This window comes from Vulpes lagopus, chromosome 24 (genome assembly GCF_018345385.1).
Source record: "Vulpes lagopus strain Blue_001 chromosome 24, ASM1834538v1, whole genome shotgun sequence".
Lineage (NCBI taxonomy): Eukaryota > Metazoa > Chordata > Mammalia > Carnivora > Canidae > Vulpes > Vulpes lagopus.
The window spans coordinates 22,657,460-22,677,153 of NC_054847.1; the positions used below are offsets into that span (position 1 = coordinate 22,657,460).

The 19,694-nt window shown below is 34.0% G+C and overlaps 1 protein-coding gene across 1 annotated transcript in view; it reads right to left on the reverse strand.

Moving 5' to 3' along the window:
• LRP1B (LDL receptor related protein 1B) overlaps positions 1–19,694 on the reverse strand; it is a 1,815,754-nt gene that overhangs the window by 259,188 nt on the left and 1,536,872 nt on the right. The window contains exons 44-47 of the mRNA XM_041739937.1: positions 13,652–13,844; positions 12,924–13,049; positions 8,756–8,884; positions 6,421–6,540 (exon numbers count right to left, since the gene is read on the reverse strand). Coding sequence (XP_041595871.1) covers positions 6,421–6,540; positions 8,756–8,884; positions 12,924–13,049; positions 13,652–13,844 — 568 coding nt within the window. The remainder of the gene's footprint in view (positions 1–6,420; positions 6,541–8,755; positions 8,885–12,923; positions 13,050–13,651; positions 13,845–19,694) is intronic.

A 19,694-nucleotide genomic window follows, 5' to 3' on the forward strand; every position in this document is an offset into this window, starting at 1 on the left:
TAAGAATGAAGTAGGGGCTCAGGAGGACTGAGTAGAGAGTGTAATATTTGCAGGATGTGTTTTTCTACCATTTTCCAATTAAAAATAGGGCTAATGAATCTTGGTGAGAAGGACGGGAAGGCCTATTAGAATACATGCAAGATGCAAATAGGAAGACTGTTCTTTACTTCAAATCCTCTCTTCACAGAGTCTGTGACTTGATATAGAGTATGGAACCCACCAGAGGGTTAAATAGAATGCTAAGTCACATTGCAATGGGACATACTAAGAGGTTGCAAAATTGCATATGTAGCAGCGGCAAGATGGTTGTGAGGATTAACATCTCCAGCATTTAGAAGCACGGAAGGAGAGGGAGATAGGAGAAATCCATGGGAACGCAGGAACTGTATTAAATAGGTAAACAAATACCTCTTTTACCAAAACCTCTTCCTCTATGTTCCTTCAACTATATTTCTTCCTCACTTTGTTTTGGTCAGTCAAGTATTGAAATTTGTTTCACCCTTAGGGTGATTTTTGAGGGAGAAATATGTTGGAATCTCTAATTTGTCAAGTGAATATGAAAGCTTTCTGACAATTTTTCCTCAGGCTAAAAGTCTGAAAAAGAGAGAAAAGAAAATAATGTAGTCCTAATAAAGATAATCCAAGTGAGAAATACAAGACTTTTCCCTCCAGATAGTCCAAAAGAAAAAGTAAGCCCACAAAATGTGAGTGAAAACATACCAGAGCCACCCCAGGAATAGCAATAAGATACTACAAAGGAAGATCTGACAGGGACTGTGGATCAAAGCAGCAGTAAAAGAGAAAGTAAAACCATTCTTTACCTCACATACTTTCTTAATTTTTCTTGCATCCACTTTCTTGATTCCATGTCAGTAAAAAGATTTAATGAGATAAGAAAGGTATAACATGGATTTTGTGATTTTAGGACATTTCTTATAAATAACTTAAATCAATGTTTTCTCTTCCAAATTCCCTGCCCAGAGGCAGCACAGGGCAGCTGACAAGGAAGGAGAAAGAAAGAAAGAAGAAATAAAGAAGAAAGAGAGAAAGAAAGAAAGAAAGAAAGAAAGAAAGAAAGAAAGAAAGAGGCTAAGAGGCAAGCATTAAATTTGCTGTCATGTCTCTTTTGTTTACTCTCAAGCCACATCTTTTATTTTATTTACTGCTTAGGCTCTAAGGGTATGCAAACCCAGAAGGAATGATGATTTGTCTTATGTATTGCCACTTTAGGTTTGTTTGATGTTTTCTTACAAGCAAAACTGTTAACTAAAAGTCCATTGTTTATCTTAGATATAACATGTACACACATAAGACAAAAATACTCAGCAGGCTAGTTATTGGATTTCTTGCACAACTATTTTAGCTTTTTTGTAAGTTCAAATGTAAATTTTAAAGACAAATAAGAGAACTATGTGTTTTGAATATAAATGATATATATGATTAGCACGTACCTGTATATATTAAACATGCAATGAACTGAATGGTAAGTATGTCTAATTGTATGCATAGCAATGTAATTATATTCAGACTGTAATTTTTGTACAGAGCAGCGCACACAACTATGCCTCTGTGTCCTCTTTAATGCTAAAACTGTGCTAAATTTCATTGTTCTTAAGAATTAAAATTATACTTCTTGCTATAAAAAAAAAATATCTATCTATAGGCATGCTTATTCTTTTCTTTTGCTTATTGTTTGTGGAATCTTCAAAGTTTTGCTCTGAACTCATGAAAAAAAATACAAAAAACTAAGACCAGTTTCCTCTCTATCAGGTAGCCTTAGAACTACTTAGCTTTCCAGTTCTCCTAAAGGTGTCCAAGTGATCCCGGCAAGTTCAGATACTTCCCAAGGGGAGTAATTAGAAACATCTCAATAGGGAGGGAAGGAGGGATATTATGTGCTCTCCTAAACCTATTCACTCAATCTCTCACACACACTGGAAGAGGAAACCAGGGTGACAAACTTTCTGAAGAACTCTTCAAGTTATCCCCCCTCTGCTCCCACCCCGCCAGATTGCCTGGGGTCTAAAACTCTCAGGGCAGTTATAAAAGATTTACAAGGCTTTAGGGTTGTGCTTTCCTTCAAATGGAGAAGATACCAAAACTGATTCCTTGTAACATCCATTTCCACTCTGCCTTGTGGAATAATAATGATAACAATATCATATTAATATTAATATAATCATAGTATATTATTAATCATATAATTAATATGGTATTATTATGAACATCTAAAATAATTAATATATTACTATTAATATATTGATATATTATGAACTAATTATATATAATTAATATATTAATATTATTATGAATATCTAAACTAAAGAAATAAAAGTGCAATAGTACTTCAAATAATTTACAGATGATGCCACTGTAGTCTCTCTCCATAGCCTATCAAACTCTCTCGTATATATTGACTTTCTATTGTACTAATTTGAATTCTTCGCGTCTTTATTTACATTAAAAAGTAATAAGTGGTTTGTGTGTGTGTGTCTGCACACATATATACAACAAAGGACTGCATGTACATGTTGTATGGATGATAGAAACAGAGAAGGAGTATCTGGAAGAAAAGACTTGGAAAGAAAACTCCTTTTCCATTGTCTTCGAGCCCTTCCGTCCTTCTTTTCAAACTTCATCATCTTTTAGATACTGTAAGGTTCCATTTGCTGCATGGATACACATCTGAATTACTGATTTATAAGATAAACTGGCTTATAGGATATGGACCCAGAGAAATCTCTCCCCTAGGATGTGAAATGTGACTGACAAGGACACCATGTGAACAAATTTGTGAGAAAACTCAAATCCAAAAGATATAACTGTAATAAGTAATCTCTCATCTAAAAAGCTACCCGTTTGTTTCTCCTAAAAGAGAGAGTCCACTTAAATCTACTAATTTCTAGTAAGTAATATGGTGTATGTTTGAGTTTCCACACACACTGTTAGTTTAAATGTCCTACATTCTGCGGGAAGAATTTCAAGGCATACATTTTGTTGTTGCTGCTGTTTTTAAGGTATCCAATTGCTATTAGTTTTACACTATTCTTACAACAAAATAAAAGTTTTAACAGAAACTTGATTCACAAATGCAGTAGTTATTGCCCAAGGAGCTGGCTGAACTAGCTATAACCCAGAAATGAAGAGTTTAGCCTACGAAAGGGGAAATGACATTTTGAGTTATTTTTATTGTTATTCAGCAGCGTATTGATGATGTTAGGCAGTATAAAACCTATCTGTATTTTTTGGAAGACTTATTTCTTCACTTACCACAGAAGAATTTAATATACACCTACCAGGTAGTGGGTGCTATATTTCATGAACCCAAATTCACTAATTTATTTATCACCTTTGAATTTTTTTTCATTTTTTCAAGAAAATCCACTGTAACGTATTAGCTTTCCATGGTCCCTCTTATGACCTTTGTTTTAAAATCTGCTCTCTGTATCTTTTGTTCCATTCCTTTACATTCTAGCTTGATATTCTTATCTTTATCCTAGTTTCCTATAACATCTATCCTAGTTATCCTATAACATCTTCATTATATTCTCTTTTCCTGCTTGCAAATAACTGATAAAAAAAAATGCCCTTTGGGGGGGTTCTAACTTCTAGTTTGCTTTCCTCCTTTCTTCCAAATACTTCATTTCCCTCCACTTATTCCCTGTAGCTTACTATATTTTATCATTTTTAATGATAAAATGATAATATGAAATAGATAATATGATAATAGATAATATGAAATAACAGCTGATTTAATCTGCAAAAGTATCTGGCTCTTCCTACACTACAGTGTCAACCTTAGCTAGTGAGCTACTCAAGTGTTTGGCCAATGTCTTAGTCTAAGATGTGGAGTAACTTCCAAACCAAACTTTTCTAGCTACAAGATGATCTGTACACATTCTGTTCTCTAACACAACTTTGCATCGCCTTCTCATAGCATCTGTACTTCACGTCTTTCCTTTATCATCAATGTTTTCTAAACAAAGTTTTACTTTATTTACTCCTTAACCATCCATTTTCTGCACCAAACCCAGGGAGATTTGGCTTTTCTTTACCATTCCACTGAATTGACTTGCATGAAGGTAACCAAGAGATTATCTCCTATTTGCCAGGTTCAATGACTGCCTTACCTATACCTGCCCTCTTGCCTTCCCTTAACACCTTAAAATGCTAACTGATTAAAAAAAAATAATAACAATACATTTCTCATGAAGATCTTTCCATTACTCCTTTGATCAATTTCTCCTTTTTTATATTATTAGTGTCTTTTTTTTTATTTCAATAGGTAATTCTAATGTACTCTCCTACAATGACTAGTACTCTATACATCCTCTGAGCTTTCTCTCTGTAGTAAGTCCAAACTCAACACTCCTATTTTAATCTACTAACTGAGCTCCAGATCTGTATCTACCTAAATGTCTTTGGAGCAGTTCTATCTGAATGCCTACAGGTGCTCCACTCTCAGAATGCAAACCATCTTTATTATCTTATCCCTGAGCCCACATGAACAAACCCACCAACGTAAATTTAAAAAATAATGAAAAACAAATAGTTTTAAAACAGGGAAGAAAACAGTTCATGAAACTTGTCAATTCTTTCTATGTCTATGTTTTCTCTGTTTATTACCCAGGATGGCCTATTATACCACCTTTAAAAATTCTGTTGTGTATCTGTCTCTCTACTTTTTATTCTTAGATTTAGCTGCTCTGATAGCCTCCTGTTTTACCTTTCTCATCTCAGCATTATAGTTTTTATTTGCACAAACAGTACCCCCCCTTTTTTTGAAATGTAAATTAGATTGTATTGGGTTTCCTTTAAACCTTCAGTGACTCTTTAGTGACTACAAGGTGAAGTTCATGCTCCTAAGACTCCTAACTCTGGGAAACGAACTAGGGGTGGTGGAAGGGGAGGAGGGTGGGTGTTGGAGGGGAATGGGTGACGGGCACTGAGGTGGACACTTGACGGGATGAGCACTGGGTGTTTTTCTGTATGTTGGTAAATTAAACACCAATAAAAGTTAAAAAAAAAAAAAATAATAATAAAACCTTAAAAAAAAGGAAAAAAAAAAAAAAAAAAAAAAAAAAAAAAAAAAAAAACAGCATCAAAAAACAACATCAAGTACTGGTTCCTCTCTCTGACTTGACTTATTTTTTTTCAAACCACTTGCCAATATGCCATTTGGCTCTAACCATATCAAATTATTTGCAGCTTTCAATATTAGTATTTATACTTGGAATTACCTTCTATTTTGATCATTCTACCTTATTTATACTTTATTCCAACTCCCCCCCCCAAAAAAACTTATAGTTTTATATGTGCAATCATTACATCTGATATACACCTTCATATCTTTAAATAACTGTCTTTATTTGGAGTTTGAACTCATTAATATAACTTATTAATTTTATGTCTGTCTTTAATGCATTTTACTCAATGAAATGTGTTCAATGAATGAAGATTTTTAAAGGGAAATTGATTTAGGAAAAATCTGTTGGATCCAGATTTTAAGAGGCCTTAAATGTCAGACTAAAACACTTGTTTGCTATTCTCTAAACACCAAGACTCCATTTGTGAATCTTTATCAGGGCCATGATTAAAAAAACAAGTGAATGCTTACATAGCATTTGCTATATGCCAAATTCTGTTCTGAGTTTATTTAATATTAATATACTCATTGAATTATTGCTTCTTTTCCTACAGCTTGGGAAACTAAGGCATAGATTGGATAATATTTTACCCAAAGACAGTGTCTTGTTGGGGCTGAGATTCTGTCCTAGATCATCTGGCTTGCTGATTGGTCCCAGTAAGCACTCTGAAAACACGTTCTATAACGTCATAGCATGACTAACAACCCTGGAATTAACTAAAGAGTAGAGACAGGGAGACTAGTTAAAGGACTACTATGTTAATCCAGGCTTAAGGCAGAATAAAAGGGAAGATATTTCAAAGAATTGGATGATTTATTGATATATGGATAGATGGGCGATAAAATATGGTAGAAAGAAGAATCAAGGATAACACCAAGGTTTATTGTCCAACTGCTAGGAAAATGATGAGGTCATGTGAAAAAACAGAGAATTGATAAGTAAAGGAGAGCATTTTTTGGAGCAGTACATTCAGTAGTACACATTCCGGTACAAATGTACAATAAATAATGCAGTAGAACTGAAGAGATGAGAAATGACAAGAGTTTTGAGGTGAGCAAAGGAATAGAAACCAGAATAGAGAATATAGTCATAATTTTCAATGAACTCTAATAACTCCCTTTTGGAGATATTTACCGAAGTGTGGTCCATCTCTATCAGCAGGGGCCACATACCAAAAGGGTAGAAACCACTGTGCTCTCAGGAACACACTATGGAAAAGTTCAGGAGACACTTAGCATAAGAATATTCCTCAGCTGATGCCACATACATTTACCTTTACAGTCCAGTTCATCAGAGTTGTCGCCACAGTCATTTTCACCATCACATAACTTGCTGTGAGGAATGCAACGACGATTGTAGCAAGGCCTGAAACCTCTTCGACAGCTTCTGTTTTCTTATAAAGAAAAGTAGAAACATATTTTGAGGTCTTATGAGATATTTTACAAAAAAAAAAAGAAAATAACAGATGAGTTCTTATTTCAGAATGGATTGTGGATCTATTAAAAAAAAGTGTGCTGCGCAGTATCAAAACTCTGGATTAGAATATTCATGCATTAAAGTAATTAATTCATTAAAGATCTTTTTAGACTAAGTGCTTTAACTTCAGTGATTCATACTTGGAGATACTATACCCATATTATTCTTTCTGATATTTGTGTCAGCACAGAAAAAAAGCATATATATTCAACTCTCAAGAAGTAAGTCTGTACCTCCAGAATCATAAGACACTCTCAACACCTATTTCCTATCTCCTTTGCATCTCATAAGGCTTTTACAAGAAGACAAAATAGTAGCAAAACATGTATTTCTGAATAAGTGAATCAGAGAATTACCTAAATACCCATAAATTTCTCTTACAAATCATCTAAAAATGTCTACCAGAATTCCTAAGGAGAATAATTGCCTTCTAAATTCTGTTTACCTTAAAGAGAGTCTCCTGACATTTTCCGATTTCAGGCAAAAGGTACCACTTACAGTAATAATAGCTGCCATTTACTGAACATTAATTTTGTGCCAGGCTCTATACCAAGCAAATGTAAACATACATTTGTTTATTCAGTGCTCTAAACTAATATTCAAACTAGGTTTGTTTTGTAGGGAGAAGCTAAAATACAAGGAAGTACCCTTGCTCATACTAGTCATACACTAGTAGGTTTTGAAACAAAGATTTAACCTCAGGTGTGATTCTAAAGTCTAGAATCGACACCTAGGATTGTCAAACTGTAGCTCACAGGAACAAATGCAGCCTGTTTTTGTATAGCTCTGATGCTAAGAATGGATTGTATATTTTAAAATAGTTCTAAAAATTATTTTTTAAATAGAGGATATTTCACAGATAGCACTTTTGGTCCACAAAACCTAAAACCCTTAACTAGCTAACCCTTTGCAGATAAAGGCAGATAAAGGTTGCCAACCCCTGCTCACATGAATATTACCTTATTCTCAGAAGGTAAAAATAATGTGAAATATATTCTCAAGACAATTCATAATAAATGCAAATTTGCAAGCTGATTATTATTCTATTTTTATATGCCTCAAGATTTTTACAGAGTATAGGGTATAGCCATTCATTGAAATGAATATGTCATTTGAGGTAAATTCATTAAAATTTTAGTTACAGATCAATCATGGGCAAATTACATCTATCATTTTAACTGAGAGCGTGTGATTCTGCAACATAAAAGAATGAGAGAACTGCCTGCAAATTTCCCAAACTCTACCTTCCTCTTATTTTAACTACTCTTTGATTATTTAAGTATAATTATTATCCAGATAATAGAACAAAGGAGAAAATCAGACACCAGATACAGCAATTCCAGATACAGATTCCTGAATTTTACAGAGCATACAATGCCAATACTCTAATATTATAGCGCAGAAATAAATCATACCAATTTAGAAAAAATCCGGAACAGTTCTACAGTAACTATCAATGATTACACACACAGAAGTTTCCAGGTGAAATATTGTTGTAATGAAGGCAAATATCAATTGCCTACTGGGTTCAAAAAGCTAATCTCTACTCCCAAGAAAGAGTGAAAGGTTGACCATCACTTGGTGCCACCTACAGAGACACAGCTGGAGGAATTCCATCCTTGATGGGGAGGATGGCTAATGCAATCATCCTTTGTACCGAAAGACACTAACCCTGAGCCAATCCTGGAGACAAGAATAGGGACAACAATTTGATATCAATTCAACAACATGCTGGTCGACCTTTGCTGCCGAGTAAACTTACAGTATGTACCAATAACTAATGTTTCTGCCTTCCATTTTTAAGAATGTAAGCCTAAAACCTATCACTACATGATGAATAACTAGACAGCTTAAAAGAAAGGCCCCTGTGGCATCTAAACTTGTACTTTGTAGGTGGAAGGCTATGAGGAAATTCTTCACTGACTATGGTAGGTATCAAATAGGACGTAAGAATTCCCATTTGAACAAGAACACAAAGCCAAACTCAATTAATTGCCTTATAGCCACATGTTAATGAGAGACATTAAGGAAATCATATGTATAAATGAAATGGAGACAATCAAACCAAAAATTATGAAAATAATTACAAACTTCTCTCTGAAGTGAACATGCATCACATATCAGACACTTACCACAGTAGAGCAGTTTCTCGTCTGACTTATCCTTACAGTGAGGTGTGCCATCACAGGTGAGCTGATAGTCAATACACTCTCCATTTCCACACTCAAACTCTGAATACATGTTGCAAGAGGAATTTTTAGCTGAAGGGGAAAAAAGACAATGTTTTGACTCAATAGCAAACATTTCTCATACCATGACAACTGTTTCCCTTAATCTTCATTACAAAACTAAACTAAAATTTATCAAAATATAAAGTCAAATAAAGGGCAAGGGTTTCTGGCATTTCTTTACAAAAAAAAAAAATTAAAGGAACACCTTTTTGTTTGCTGTTTTCACATTCCCTTTCTAAAATTTTGGGGAGTTGCCTCACTTCATTTTTCTTTTATACTTAGTTGTATGTCTTGCTAATTATTTTGTGACTGTATATGCATCGAAAGAAGGATGGGCTTAAATTTGGGTGACTATATTTATGCATTTTGCTTAGCAACTACCTTAAAAATAAATTGTCAAAAAGAGTCAGTTAAATGAGCTCTGTACATATTGAGAGAAGGTTTTTCTTGTGTTTTTTATTTTCTTATTGGAAACTATAATATATTCTTTAATACACTGATATTTTTCAGTACACAGACTTAGCATTTTGATTTCTTTATTTTTGTTTGAGTATAGTTGATGCTCAATGTTATATTAGTTTCAAGTGTGGAGTTCTCATTTTTTAATGCCTGACTTGGTTCATCTTCTTTAAATCTACCTCCAACTGATCTCCCTCCTCAGCTACCTTTGGAAGAAATCTCTGTAGCAGCTTTCCCCATTCAGAAGTCCTGGAATTGTTAAAAGTATCCTCATCGGCCTTTTGTTCTGCCCACAGTGAGAGGTACCAGGGGGCAGAACTGCACACTGGGCCAGCATCTACTCCTTGAGGTGCACAGGAAACTGTGGTTGAACCGAAGGAGACTGACAAGCTGAAAAGCATGTGCCCGAGAAGTTTATAGGCTCCAAATGACCACTGCCATAATGTCCCACTTCTAAATCTCCAGATTTTTTGTAAAAAATGAAAAGTCTGAGTTTTTTTTTAATTTTTAAAATTTATTTATGATAGTCACACAGAGAGAGAGAGAGAGGCAGAGACACAAGCAGAGGGAGAAGCAGGCTCCATGCACCGGGAGCTCGACGTGGGACTCAATACCGGGTCCCCAGGATCGCGCCCTGGGCCAAAGGCAGGCGCCAAACCGCTGTGCCACCCAGGGATCCCAAAAAGTCTGAGTTTTTATGTGACTTGCCCAATCTGTGAGCACAGACCAATGGCAACAAAGTACTCACAAACAAACAAACAAACAAACACCCATCTTTCTACAGCTAGGTTTCATCCCTGGAATGCCAGTATGTGACCCTTATTTTAGAAAAGATCTTCTGGGGCAAAACGGACCTGTTTTTATTCTTAAATAATAGATTTACCAGTAAACACTTAGAATTCGATTTTGTGGTTGCATCATGTGTTATTTGTTTGCTTGTACTCACTCCATTGCTTGTTGAATAATTGTACAGTGAAATCCAGTCATACTAATTATATTGGAGGTAATTGGAATTCATTTATCTCTATTAATGCAGAAAACATAGCTTAATTTTATAATTTACTATCAATTTCTTTTGAAAGTTGTATTTTAGAAATATTCAATTACACAGCTACTAATACTATTTGAAGTTTCCAGTGTTTTATTTCTTTGTTAGTCCTAGAATGCATCTCATTTTTACAGATTATCTATTGGTCTATCTACTGATGACTTCTAATTAAAGTCTTTCAATGGTATTTTTTTCTTGGTACAGTCGAAATTCAACTGGTCAGGTAGAAAGTCAATTTAGAGAAAGTAACAAAGAATTTAAAAATCTAAAAATATTGTTAGATTTAAAGGAACAAGCATTAAGAAGGGTACTGACATTGCTGCACATGATCACATTCAAGCAGGAACTGAACAAAATTCATTTACTGGGAGGCTACTGATGTTCCCAATTTATTCTATCTACTTTCAACACATCTTGTTTAACTTCTCACTTCTAATGAGAATTAACTGTTATGATTGAAGATGCAAATTTTGCTTTTATAATCATTATGACTTTGAGGGAAAAATATTCACAACAAAAATGTTTTTATTACATAAAATCAAGCCTTATATAAGCAAAACTCTTGCTTAGGTATGTTCATTCGAACTAGCATTGAGTGTTTTATGCTTCTTCGCAGAAACAAAAATGTGGTTCAGCTGTCCTCTTATTCTCTCACGAGGTAATTACTTCAATTATATTTGTTATTCTTACTTCTGTTGTGGATGTTGATAAGGTTAGGAATCTTGTATAAAGTGGAATTGCCTAATCTTTTTGTCAAGAGTTATGACAACACATGGTTTTCCCTCCCTTGTCCTGAGGGTGGTGCCTTTCCCCCCTTCAACCCTGCCATTAACATTCACGAACTGCTCTGGGTGAACTAACTCAGATGTGAATATAGACATGCCAGAGACATCTTCGTTTCCAAAGATGGATTTGACAAGAAGTTACTTTCCAATCTCTCTCTGCTGGGCCACAGGATTTCAATATGAATGCACCATGGATCCAGGATGCTTCTATAAAGGTCTGTCAGCTCTGAAGAATCAAATATCACTCTGTAGTTGCATGTGAATACAACTGTGCTTGTTTAAAAGATAGTTTTCTTTCTGAATTATCCCCTCTCATCAATAGAGAGAAGCAGGTGGCTTAGTAGGGACAGATGTATCTAATCTATTTTGGAGCAAGGACAGGCATCCACTGTATACAAATAAGCCTTGCTGTTTTGACTAGAGGCATTGCTTTTCTACTGGCCTGTAGTGACCTGTGAAAGAAACATGAGTGATTCTAATGCATGACTAACACTCCAGGCTTACAGATGGCATCAGATCCAGACCATTACAGCTGAAACCACAAAAGCAAACTGAAAGAGTTTAAGCAATTACCCGAGCAATTCAAGGAAGTGTTAGGTTACTAAGAATTATGGGAATTTGAGGCTCGAATTATTAAAATTGGCTGTCTTCATTTAAAGTTCACTGACCAATTGCATCATTCCCGTTTGCTTTGGCACAGTCTTAAATAAAAGTCAGAGGTGCCCTTTCTTTCACTAAGAGGTGCCCTTTGGGTTGTAGTACCAAATTGTAAAGTGAAAACATATGTCTATATTCTTGTATTAGGTGCAATAGTTTTCAAGGTAAAGAACAGGATGTTAAAGTGCTTGTATTAAAGTACACAACAGATAAAAGAGAAGATCCCTCTGGTAAATAAAGACCAAAAAAAGACTAAAGATAAAGATGAAATATACTTATACTATTTGATATTTATTTTTATAATGTAGACATATCTACCTCTGTTGATTTTCTAAGATGAAGATATAAGATGAGGATATGGATGAAAAGAGAAAAAAAAAGTAAAACAATTGCCACATCCTGAGAGCGAGTTCACTAATTTCCAACAAGATGTCTCTTGTCTTTCTAATACACAAATAGTCTTAATGTTAAAGATAAATTAACATTCTTTATGTTACTGGCTAATTTCTCATGGCAATATTGGAACACTTGAACCCTTATTTATTTTGGAAACAGTTTGAAAACTTAGCTGCTAATAAGTGTATACTGTAATGGTACTAATTAAAGATTGTAATGCCTTTTGGGAGGTATAAACATCATGCAAGGCTGCAATGTTACATTCTTAATTAACCGTTTGGAAATGATTACAAATAAGCTGCATGAACCATTCTCTCTCATTTACATACTGTGACAGACTGAGTGGTTTTACTACAAGGCTACTGATCTACTGCCTATATATTGGTTTATTTCAGATTTAATTAATTTTGCTATTGACTTAATTCTCAAAGTTGTAATCACAAGTTTTCAGGTCCTTTGCAGGTATTTCTCTAACTCATCAAACACCTTCCAGCCCACAATAGGGGATACACCATTTGTCACTGTTCTGGTTATCATTATCTATCATATGGTGTAACAACTAAGTAGAGTGGTGAATTGAGTTCCTTTTAGAATAGAAAGATATGCCAACTGGGCCTCTAGGATTGGAAGAGAGTACAATTTCATGAATATCAAGACAATTTCAATATCCATGTATGCCTTTTGAGTAGTTATGTCATATCACATTTCAATTGTCTTTACTTACTCACACATCTGTTGTCATCTAGCAGTATTCGATCCCCCCTGCAGGAACAATTCACTCTCCCATTAGGAGTTAAAAGGCACAGATCATGGCAACCTCCATTTAATAATGAACATGGAGAAAGTTCACCTGCAATGAAGAGACTATTGGTAACATTTTATACTGAATTTCTATTCTTTGTTAGATTAACAGTAAACTGTTAGGCTGCCCCTCTCAAAGATATAAACAAGGAATATTCAGGACTTTGGAAAATCCAAACATCATAAGAGGTAAAAACATTAGAAAAGCATGCGACATAAGCCACTACATCTTCTAGAACATTTGTCAAGGATGCCATGGCATCAAATGAACTAAAACACATACTGATGCCTTAAGCTGCAATTTTTGTAGGTATTTCAGTGATTAAAGAACTTTTCAGCCCAAGGTAAAGCTTATTTAGCAAGAAGTATTATTTTCATGGAAACGACTTGATTTGAATGTTAGAAGATTTAGAGTGAGAGAGAATAAATTTCCAGAAACAAGTAAGTAAAAAGGAATTGTCTTCTGGTGAAAAATGAAGAACTACAGAAATTACCTTGAGCCTTTCAGAGAATTTTAATATATTGAATAGGCAAATCCTGAACACTATCTCCAGAAACATTAAAAAAATCCAACTAAGTATTACTGGAAAACATAATTTTTTGTAAAGATTATATAATTAAGAAATACATTAAGTTTCTAGTGTAACTTACAGCTATTGGTGTCATTGGCAACAGCTATGATTCCCATTGGTTGATGTGGAATATCAGAACGAAGAATTTTTGTATCTCCTCCTGTGTACTTGTTGGAACGCAGAATAGCTCTTCTTCCCCAGTCTGACCAGAAGATATAATTGTCATAAACAGCCAAACTGAGGAAAGTTCCTGGACCAGATTTGACAATCACCTGAAATAAATTTAAATATATGTTTTTTAAATGAATATATAGACATTTCTATCTCCACATCTATTTTTGCTTCAAAAAAATTTTTTAAAAGATTAAGATTAGTTGCATTTAATCAATGAAAATCATCATTTAAAAGATGCATTTTACTAAATGTATCATAAAATTCTTTATAGTTTATTTTAAATGTTTTAATCATTCTTAGTTTTTATAACATGTTTACTTAATATTTTTAGTATATCACAATTTACTGATCATTTAGTCCATATAAACAACAGCATTTTTTCAGCATTATAAAACAAAATCACCAGGTCAAAAATATGAGATTATGATTACTAATAAGCACTGTCCTTTAATAAGAATCATCAGTCATTCAGTGAACACTCATCAAGCTATCAGAACTATAAAAGGAATATAAAGAACTATAAGACTCAGGTTTTTCCCTCAGGAATCTTTCACCATGAATAACTAAACCAGATATACATGAATTGGCAATAGAAGTTTAAAAGTAATGACCAAACTTCCACTTAGACCATATTAAAGGACTAGATTTATCTTCTGAATAAAACAACTAAAAAATGAATAAAATATATAAAACAAGTCTTTTCAGCACATTGGACATAAGGTAAGAAAGGACAATGATTCCTAATTAACTTAGGAAATAAACTGAGTGAGTCTCATGATGGCCATGGCTAAATGCCTGAGAGATTCAGGTAGCATCAAAGTACAGAAGAACCCAACAGAACCTAGACAACTCCCTGAGAGGGGTAGGGCTGAGAATTAAAGGAGGCCAGTAGGTTAGATCTCATAGGGTAGAGTGTCAGAGAAGAGAATGTAACATAAAGAGAACTCTAGATATCTGCAAAGGGTTCTCCTAGAGGAGTCAGCCAAGTACTAAGCACAAGCATACGCATCTGAAGCAAATTGGGGTTGATGAAAGGGCCATACAAAAGGATCAGAGAGAAGAGTTCCGATATTCACACAGGTCCATGAATCGTGCCTGTTAATACCAACCAGACTTGAAAACTTTCCAATTAATAGGGAGTCTGAATAGAGTACCTAGAAGAGTCTTGCCTCAGCAATGAGAAATATAAATTAACCCCAGACTAACTCTGCTTTACTCCTGTCTAACAAAACTTAAAGGAAGAACTCAAAGGATCAAATTCTTTCCAAATAGCTTAACCATTTCCTAGAACACAGCTCAGGTATTTTAGTGGAAATATGAAAAATTTGCCACTAGCCACTACAAGACAAGATACAAAAGAAAAAGAAATGTCTCAAATTAATGACCTCAGTGTCCATCCTAAAAAACTAGAAGAAAACAATAAAAAGTTAAACCTAAAGTATAGAAAGGAAAATAAAAGTAGAGAAATCAAAGAAATAGAAAACAGAAAAAAAAATAGAGAAAAATCAATAAAATTTAAAATAAATGGCTATTTGAGAACCATAAAATAGATAATACATAATGATGAAGGGGGGGTTATCCCAGAAATAAAGATTAATTTAACATTAAAAAAACTAACAGTATAATTTACCATATTAACAAAACAAAAGTGACAACACATATGAAGATCTTAATAAATGCAAAGAAATTATTTATAAGACCTAACAGCCATTTCTGATAAAGACTCAGAATAGATATTAAACTAGGAACAAGAGGAATGATCACTCTCCCTTCTACTCAAATTTGTCCTACACTGTCTAGGCAGAATAATAAGGCAAGAAAACAATTTTATTTTTTTTCCAGATGGGAGAGGAGAAGAGGAAGAAATCAAACTGAATTTATTTTCAGATAACATAATCTAATCCTCTACATAAAAAATTTAATAGAATCTACAAAGCAAAAAAACCTGCTTAGGATAACTAATATATCTAGTAAAACTATAGGACACAAGGTTGCTATAAAAATTTCTGTATATTAACAATAAATAATTGAAAATTAAAATAAGAAAACTTATACAGTAGTATCAACAAATAATAAATACTTAGTAACATATAAAAAATATGTACAAGAACCTAAAAACTATAGAATTTTGTTAAGAGAAACTAATAAAAACCTGAATAAATAAAGAGATATACTCTATTCATGGTTTGTAAGATTCAAGCTATTGAGATGTCATCTCTCCTCAAACTGGTGAATTATACCTAATCCCAATAAAAACCCGGCAGACAATTCCTAGAAATTGACAAGCTGATTCTAAATTTCGTATGGAAATGCAAAATATTTTGTATACAAAAAAATGGAAAAAAAATAAGTTGGTTGATTAACATTACCTCATTTCAAGACATAATAAATTGACAGTTACCAAGAGGATATATGTAGTATTAGAAAAAGAGAAATACATCAGTGAAACAGATGAGAGAGTTCACAAACAGACCCATACATGTATAGATAACTAATTTTTGACAATTTTTTTAAAAAAGGATAGTTTCTTCAGAACATGATACTTGAATAAATAAATATGCATACACAAAAATTAAACTATCATCCTATTAAGAAATCAACTGGAAATTTATCACAGACCTAAATGAAAAAAACTTTAAAACTAAAGAAAAATATGGAAGAAAATTTTAATGATCTTGGGGTCAGCAAATATTTCTTAGGTATGACATCAAAACCATGATAGATCAAAAAGATCTATAAAATGAACTAAATCAAATTAGAAAACTACACTTCAAAGGACAATGGTAAGACAATGAAAAGGTAAGTCACAAACTAAAAAAATTTTCAAAACGTAGGTCTAGCAAAGGATATATACTAAGGAAAAAAAAACTACCAAAACTAAAAAAATATAATGAATATATAATCCAATAAAGAATGGGAAGCATTTTTGAAACGACACTTTATTCAAGAAAGAATACACTTTCTTCATGTATATACGTGGCAAATAAGCATATAAAAAAGGTTATTGTCATCATTAGACATTAGGGAAATAAAATTACGGCACCATTCTTAGATTAAAGTTAAAATGGCCAGCAAACCAAGTGTTGGTGAGGTTATGGAAGAATTTGTAGGAATGGAAAATGGTACTACCAATATGGAAAACAATTTGGCATTTTCTTAAAAAGTTAAACATATAACTAGCATACGATCTACCCTTCTATTTCCTAGTGTTTATTTACCCAATAAAATTAAAGCAAATATCTATATAAAGACTTGTACACAAATGTTCATAGCAACTCCACCTACAATAAGCATAAATTGGAAGCCACTCCATGACCATGTGCAGATATATGCATAAACAAATCGCATATATCCATATTATTTTATGCTTGGGTATGTCCTCAGAAACTCAACATTAGCAAAAATCTTACTAAGTCAGTTTAGCCAGAATCCCCCACTCTTGATATCTGATCACTGTCAATATCTAACTAAATTCCCCATCCCTTGTACTCCCATGGTGAAGTCTGATCAATTTGGCTTGCCATCACCAAGAACCTTGGGACACCTGGGTGGCTCAGCGGTAGGGAGCCTGTCTTCGGCTCAGGGAGGTATCCCAGGATCTGGGATCGAGTCCCACATCCGGCTCCCTACAAGGAGCCTGCTTCTTCCTCTGCCTATGTCTCCACCTCTCTCTCAGTCTGTATCTTTCATGAATAAATAAATAAATCTTAAAAAAAAAAAAAAGAATCTTGTTAGGTCAATGTACCCAGAATCTTCCCTTACTTCTGATATTTCCTCCGAGTAGGTGTCCATCCATTAACAACCCACTCTGCTCCTTGACTATAAATTTCTACTTTTCCTTGTGTTTGGAGTTGAGCACATTTCTTTCCTCTACTACAAAATTCCATTGCAATACTCCCTTATATCTCTTGTGTTGGTTCTGAAAATAGCCTGCATTGGTTTTTTAACAAGTGTCATGGATATATTTTTTTCCTTAACACATACAATGTAATACCATTGAGAGAGAGAGAAAAAAAAAAGATGAACTATTTGGTGCATGTAATGATGTGGATGGATTCCGAATAATTATGCCAAGTGAAAGAAGCCAGACAAAAAAGAAATATATAGTATAAGATACCACTTATATAAACTAAAAAAAAAAAAAAATGCAAACTAATCTATGGTGACAAAAAACAGTGTTTCCCATGGACAGAGTGGGGCCAGGGGTGGGATGGAAAGAGAGGGATTAAAAGGGAAATTAGTGGATTTATCATCTAGTCATTTATTTAGTTTTTGCTTCTAAACCTAAACCATAGGTGGCCTACCCATATAGTTCTCAACTCTTTATGAAATCAGTGGATGAATAAAGCAATAGTTTATTTTTTAAAATATTTTATTTATTTATTCATGAGAGACACAGAGAGAGGGAGGCAGAGACACAGGCAGAGGGAGAAGCAGGCTCCATGCAGGGAGCCCGATGTGGAACTCGATCCTGGGTCCCCAGGATCACACCCTGGGCCGAAGGCAGGCGTTAAACCACTGAGCCACCCAGGCATCCCTAAAGCAATACTTTAAATATGAGTATATGCTTGTTAGTTGAATGAAGAGATCACCAAAAGAGAGAATGTGACATGAAAAATTAAAGAAAATAATCTTACCACAGAAATATAATTATTCATCATTTTGAATTAAGAATATATATTTTTATATCTGTCTCTATTCTCCTTTCCCCCCCTTCCCACAAGAAGCAAGCACTGCAAGCCAGGAGGAGGGCTGTCACCTGATCCTGACCATGCTGGCACCCTGATCTTGATTTTCAGCCTCTAGGACTGTAAAAAAATAAATGTCTGTTGCTTTAGCCACCCAGTCTATGGCATTTTGTTATAGCAGCCTGAGCTGATTAAGCCGTTTCACTCCTTCCTTTTAGAGGAGCCAACATTTAAGATTTGTATCTACTGTAAATTTCAATGAATATTTTTTTTAAATCAAAATGATGAAGGAAAGATTGTTTGCTACGAGAGTAAAAATGATAGCTACCTGGGAAGATTTTCCTGAAAAAGAGAATTATAAACAGTCAATAGGAGAGGAAAAGAGAAAGACAGAAGGAAGGGCTTTGGGCAGAGGGAATACACAGTGTGAGAGTCAAGAGTAAGGAGGAACAGAAAATGTGGGGGAAATGAATGAAGGTTAAGGGAGCATGAGGGTCGCTCAGACATCTAAAAAGATCCCATGAAAAGCCTGAGGAGAAAGGGCAGAAGGGCAAATGTATAGGGCCTTCCTTCTTATAGACCAAGGCTGTCTGTCAATCTGTTGTTCCAAAAATTATAGCAATAATTAATAATAATAATAATTTTAAAAACTCATGTTTTATTGGTTTGTAGTTTTAAAGATTATTCTGCTTCTACTGTAGAGAGCAGATTTGATAAAAACAAAAAAGCTGCAGAGAGACCAATTAAGATCAGCTGCATTTGTCCAGAAAAAAGAGTAACACTTGATATTTTAAGAAGGATGAAGAATACAAATATTAGAGCAGTAATTGCAAATGAAGCACTTCCTAATTCACTTTTTATCAAAACTCATGAGGCTTTTCATTTCATCTATTCATTCCTTCATTCATTCATTCATTCATTCATTCATCTTTTTACCTTTTTTTTTTTCCTGGTAAACATTACAAACTAACACTTCACAAACGCTTGCAATCTATGGGGTAGGTACGTAATACATGTATCAAACCTAATTTTAATCTTCACATTAACAGAAAGATAGAGATCATTTCATTCCAAATTTCAATGGTCAAGACTGAAGCTTAACAATCAATCCACAGTCACAGATTTATTGAGTGATTTGAGCCTATTTCAGACCCAAATCAATTGAGATCTGATTTCAATTCTACATATAAAATTTGCTTTAGTCAAAGAAAGTGGAGAAATTCTTCTTCATATATTGGCATATATGTATGTACTGTCTTT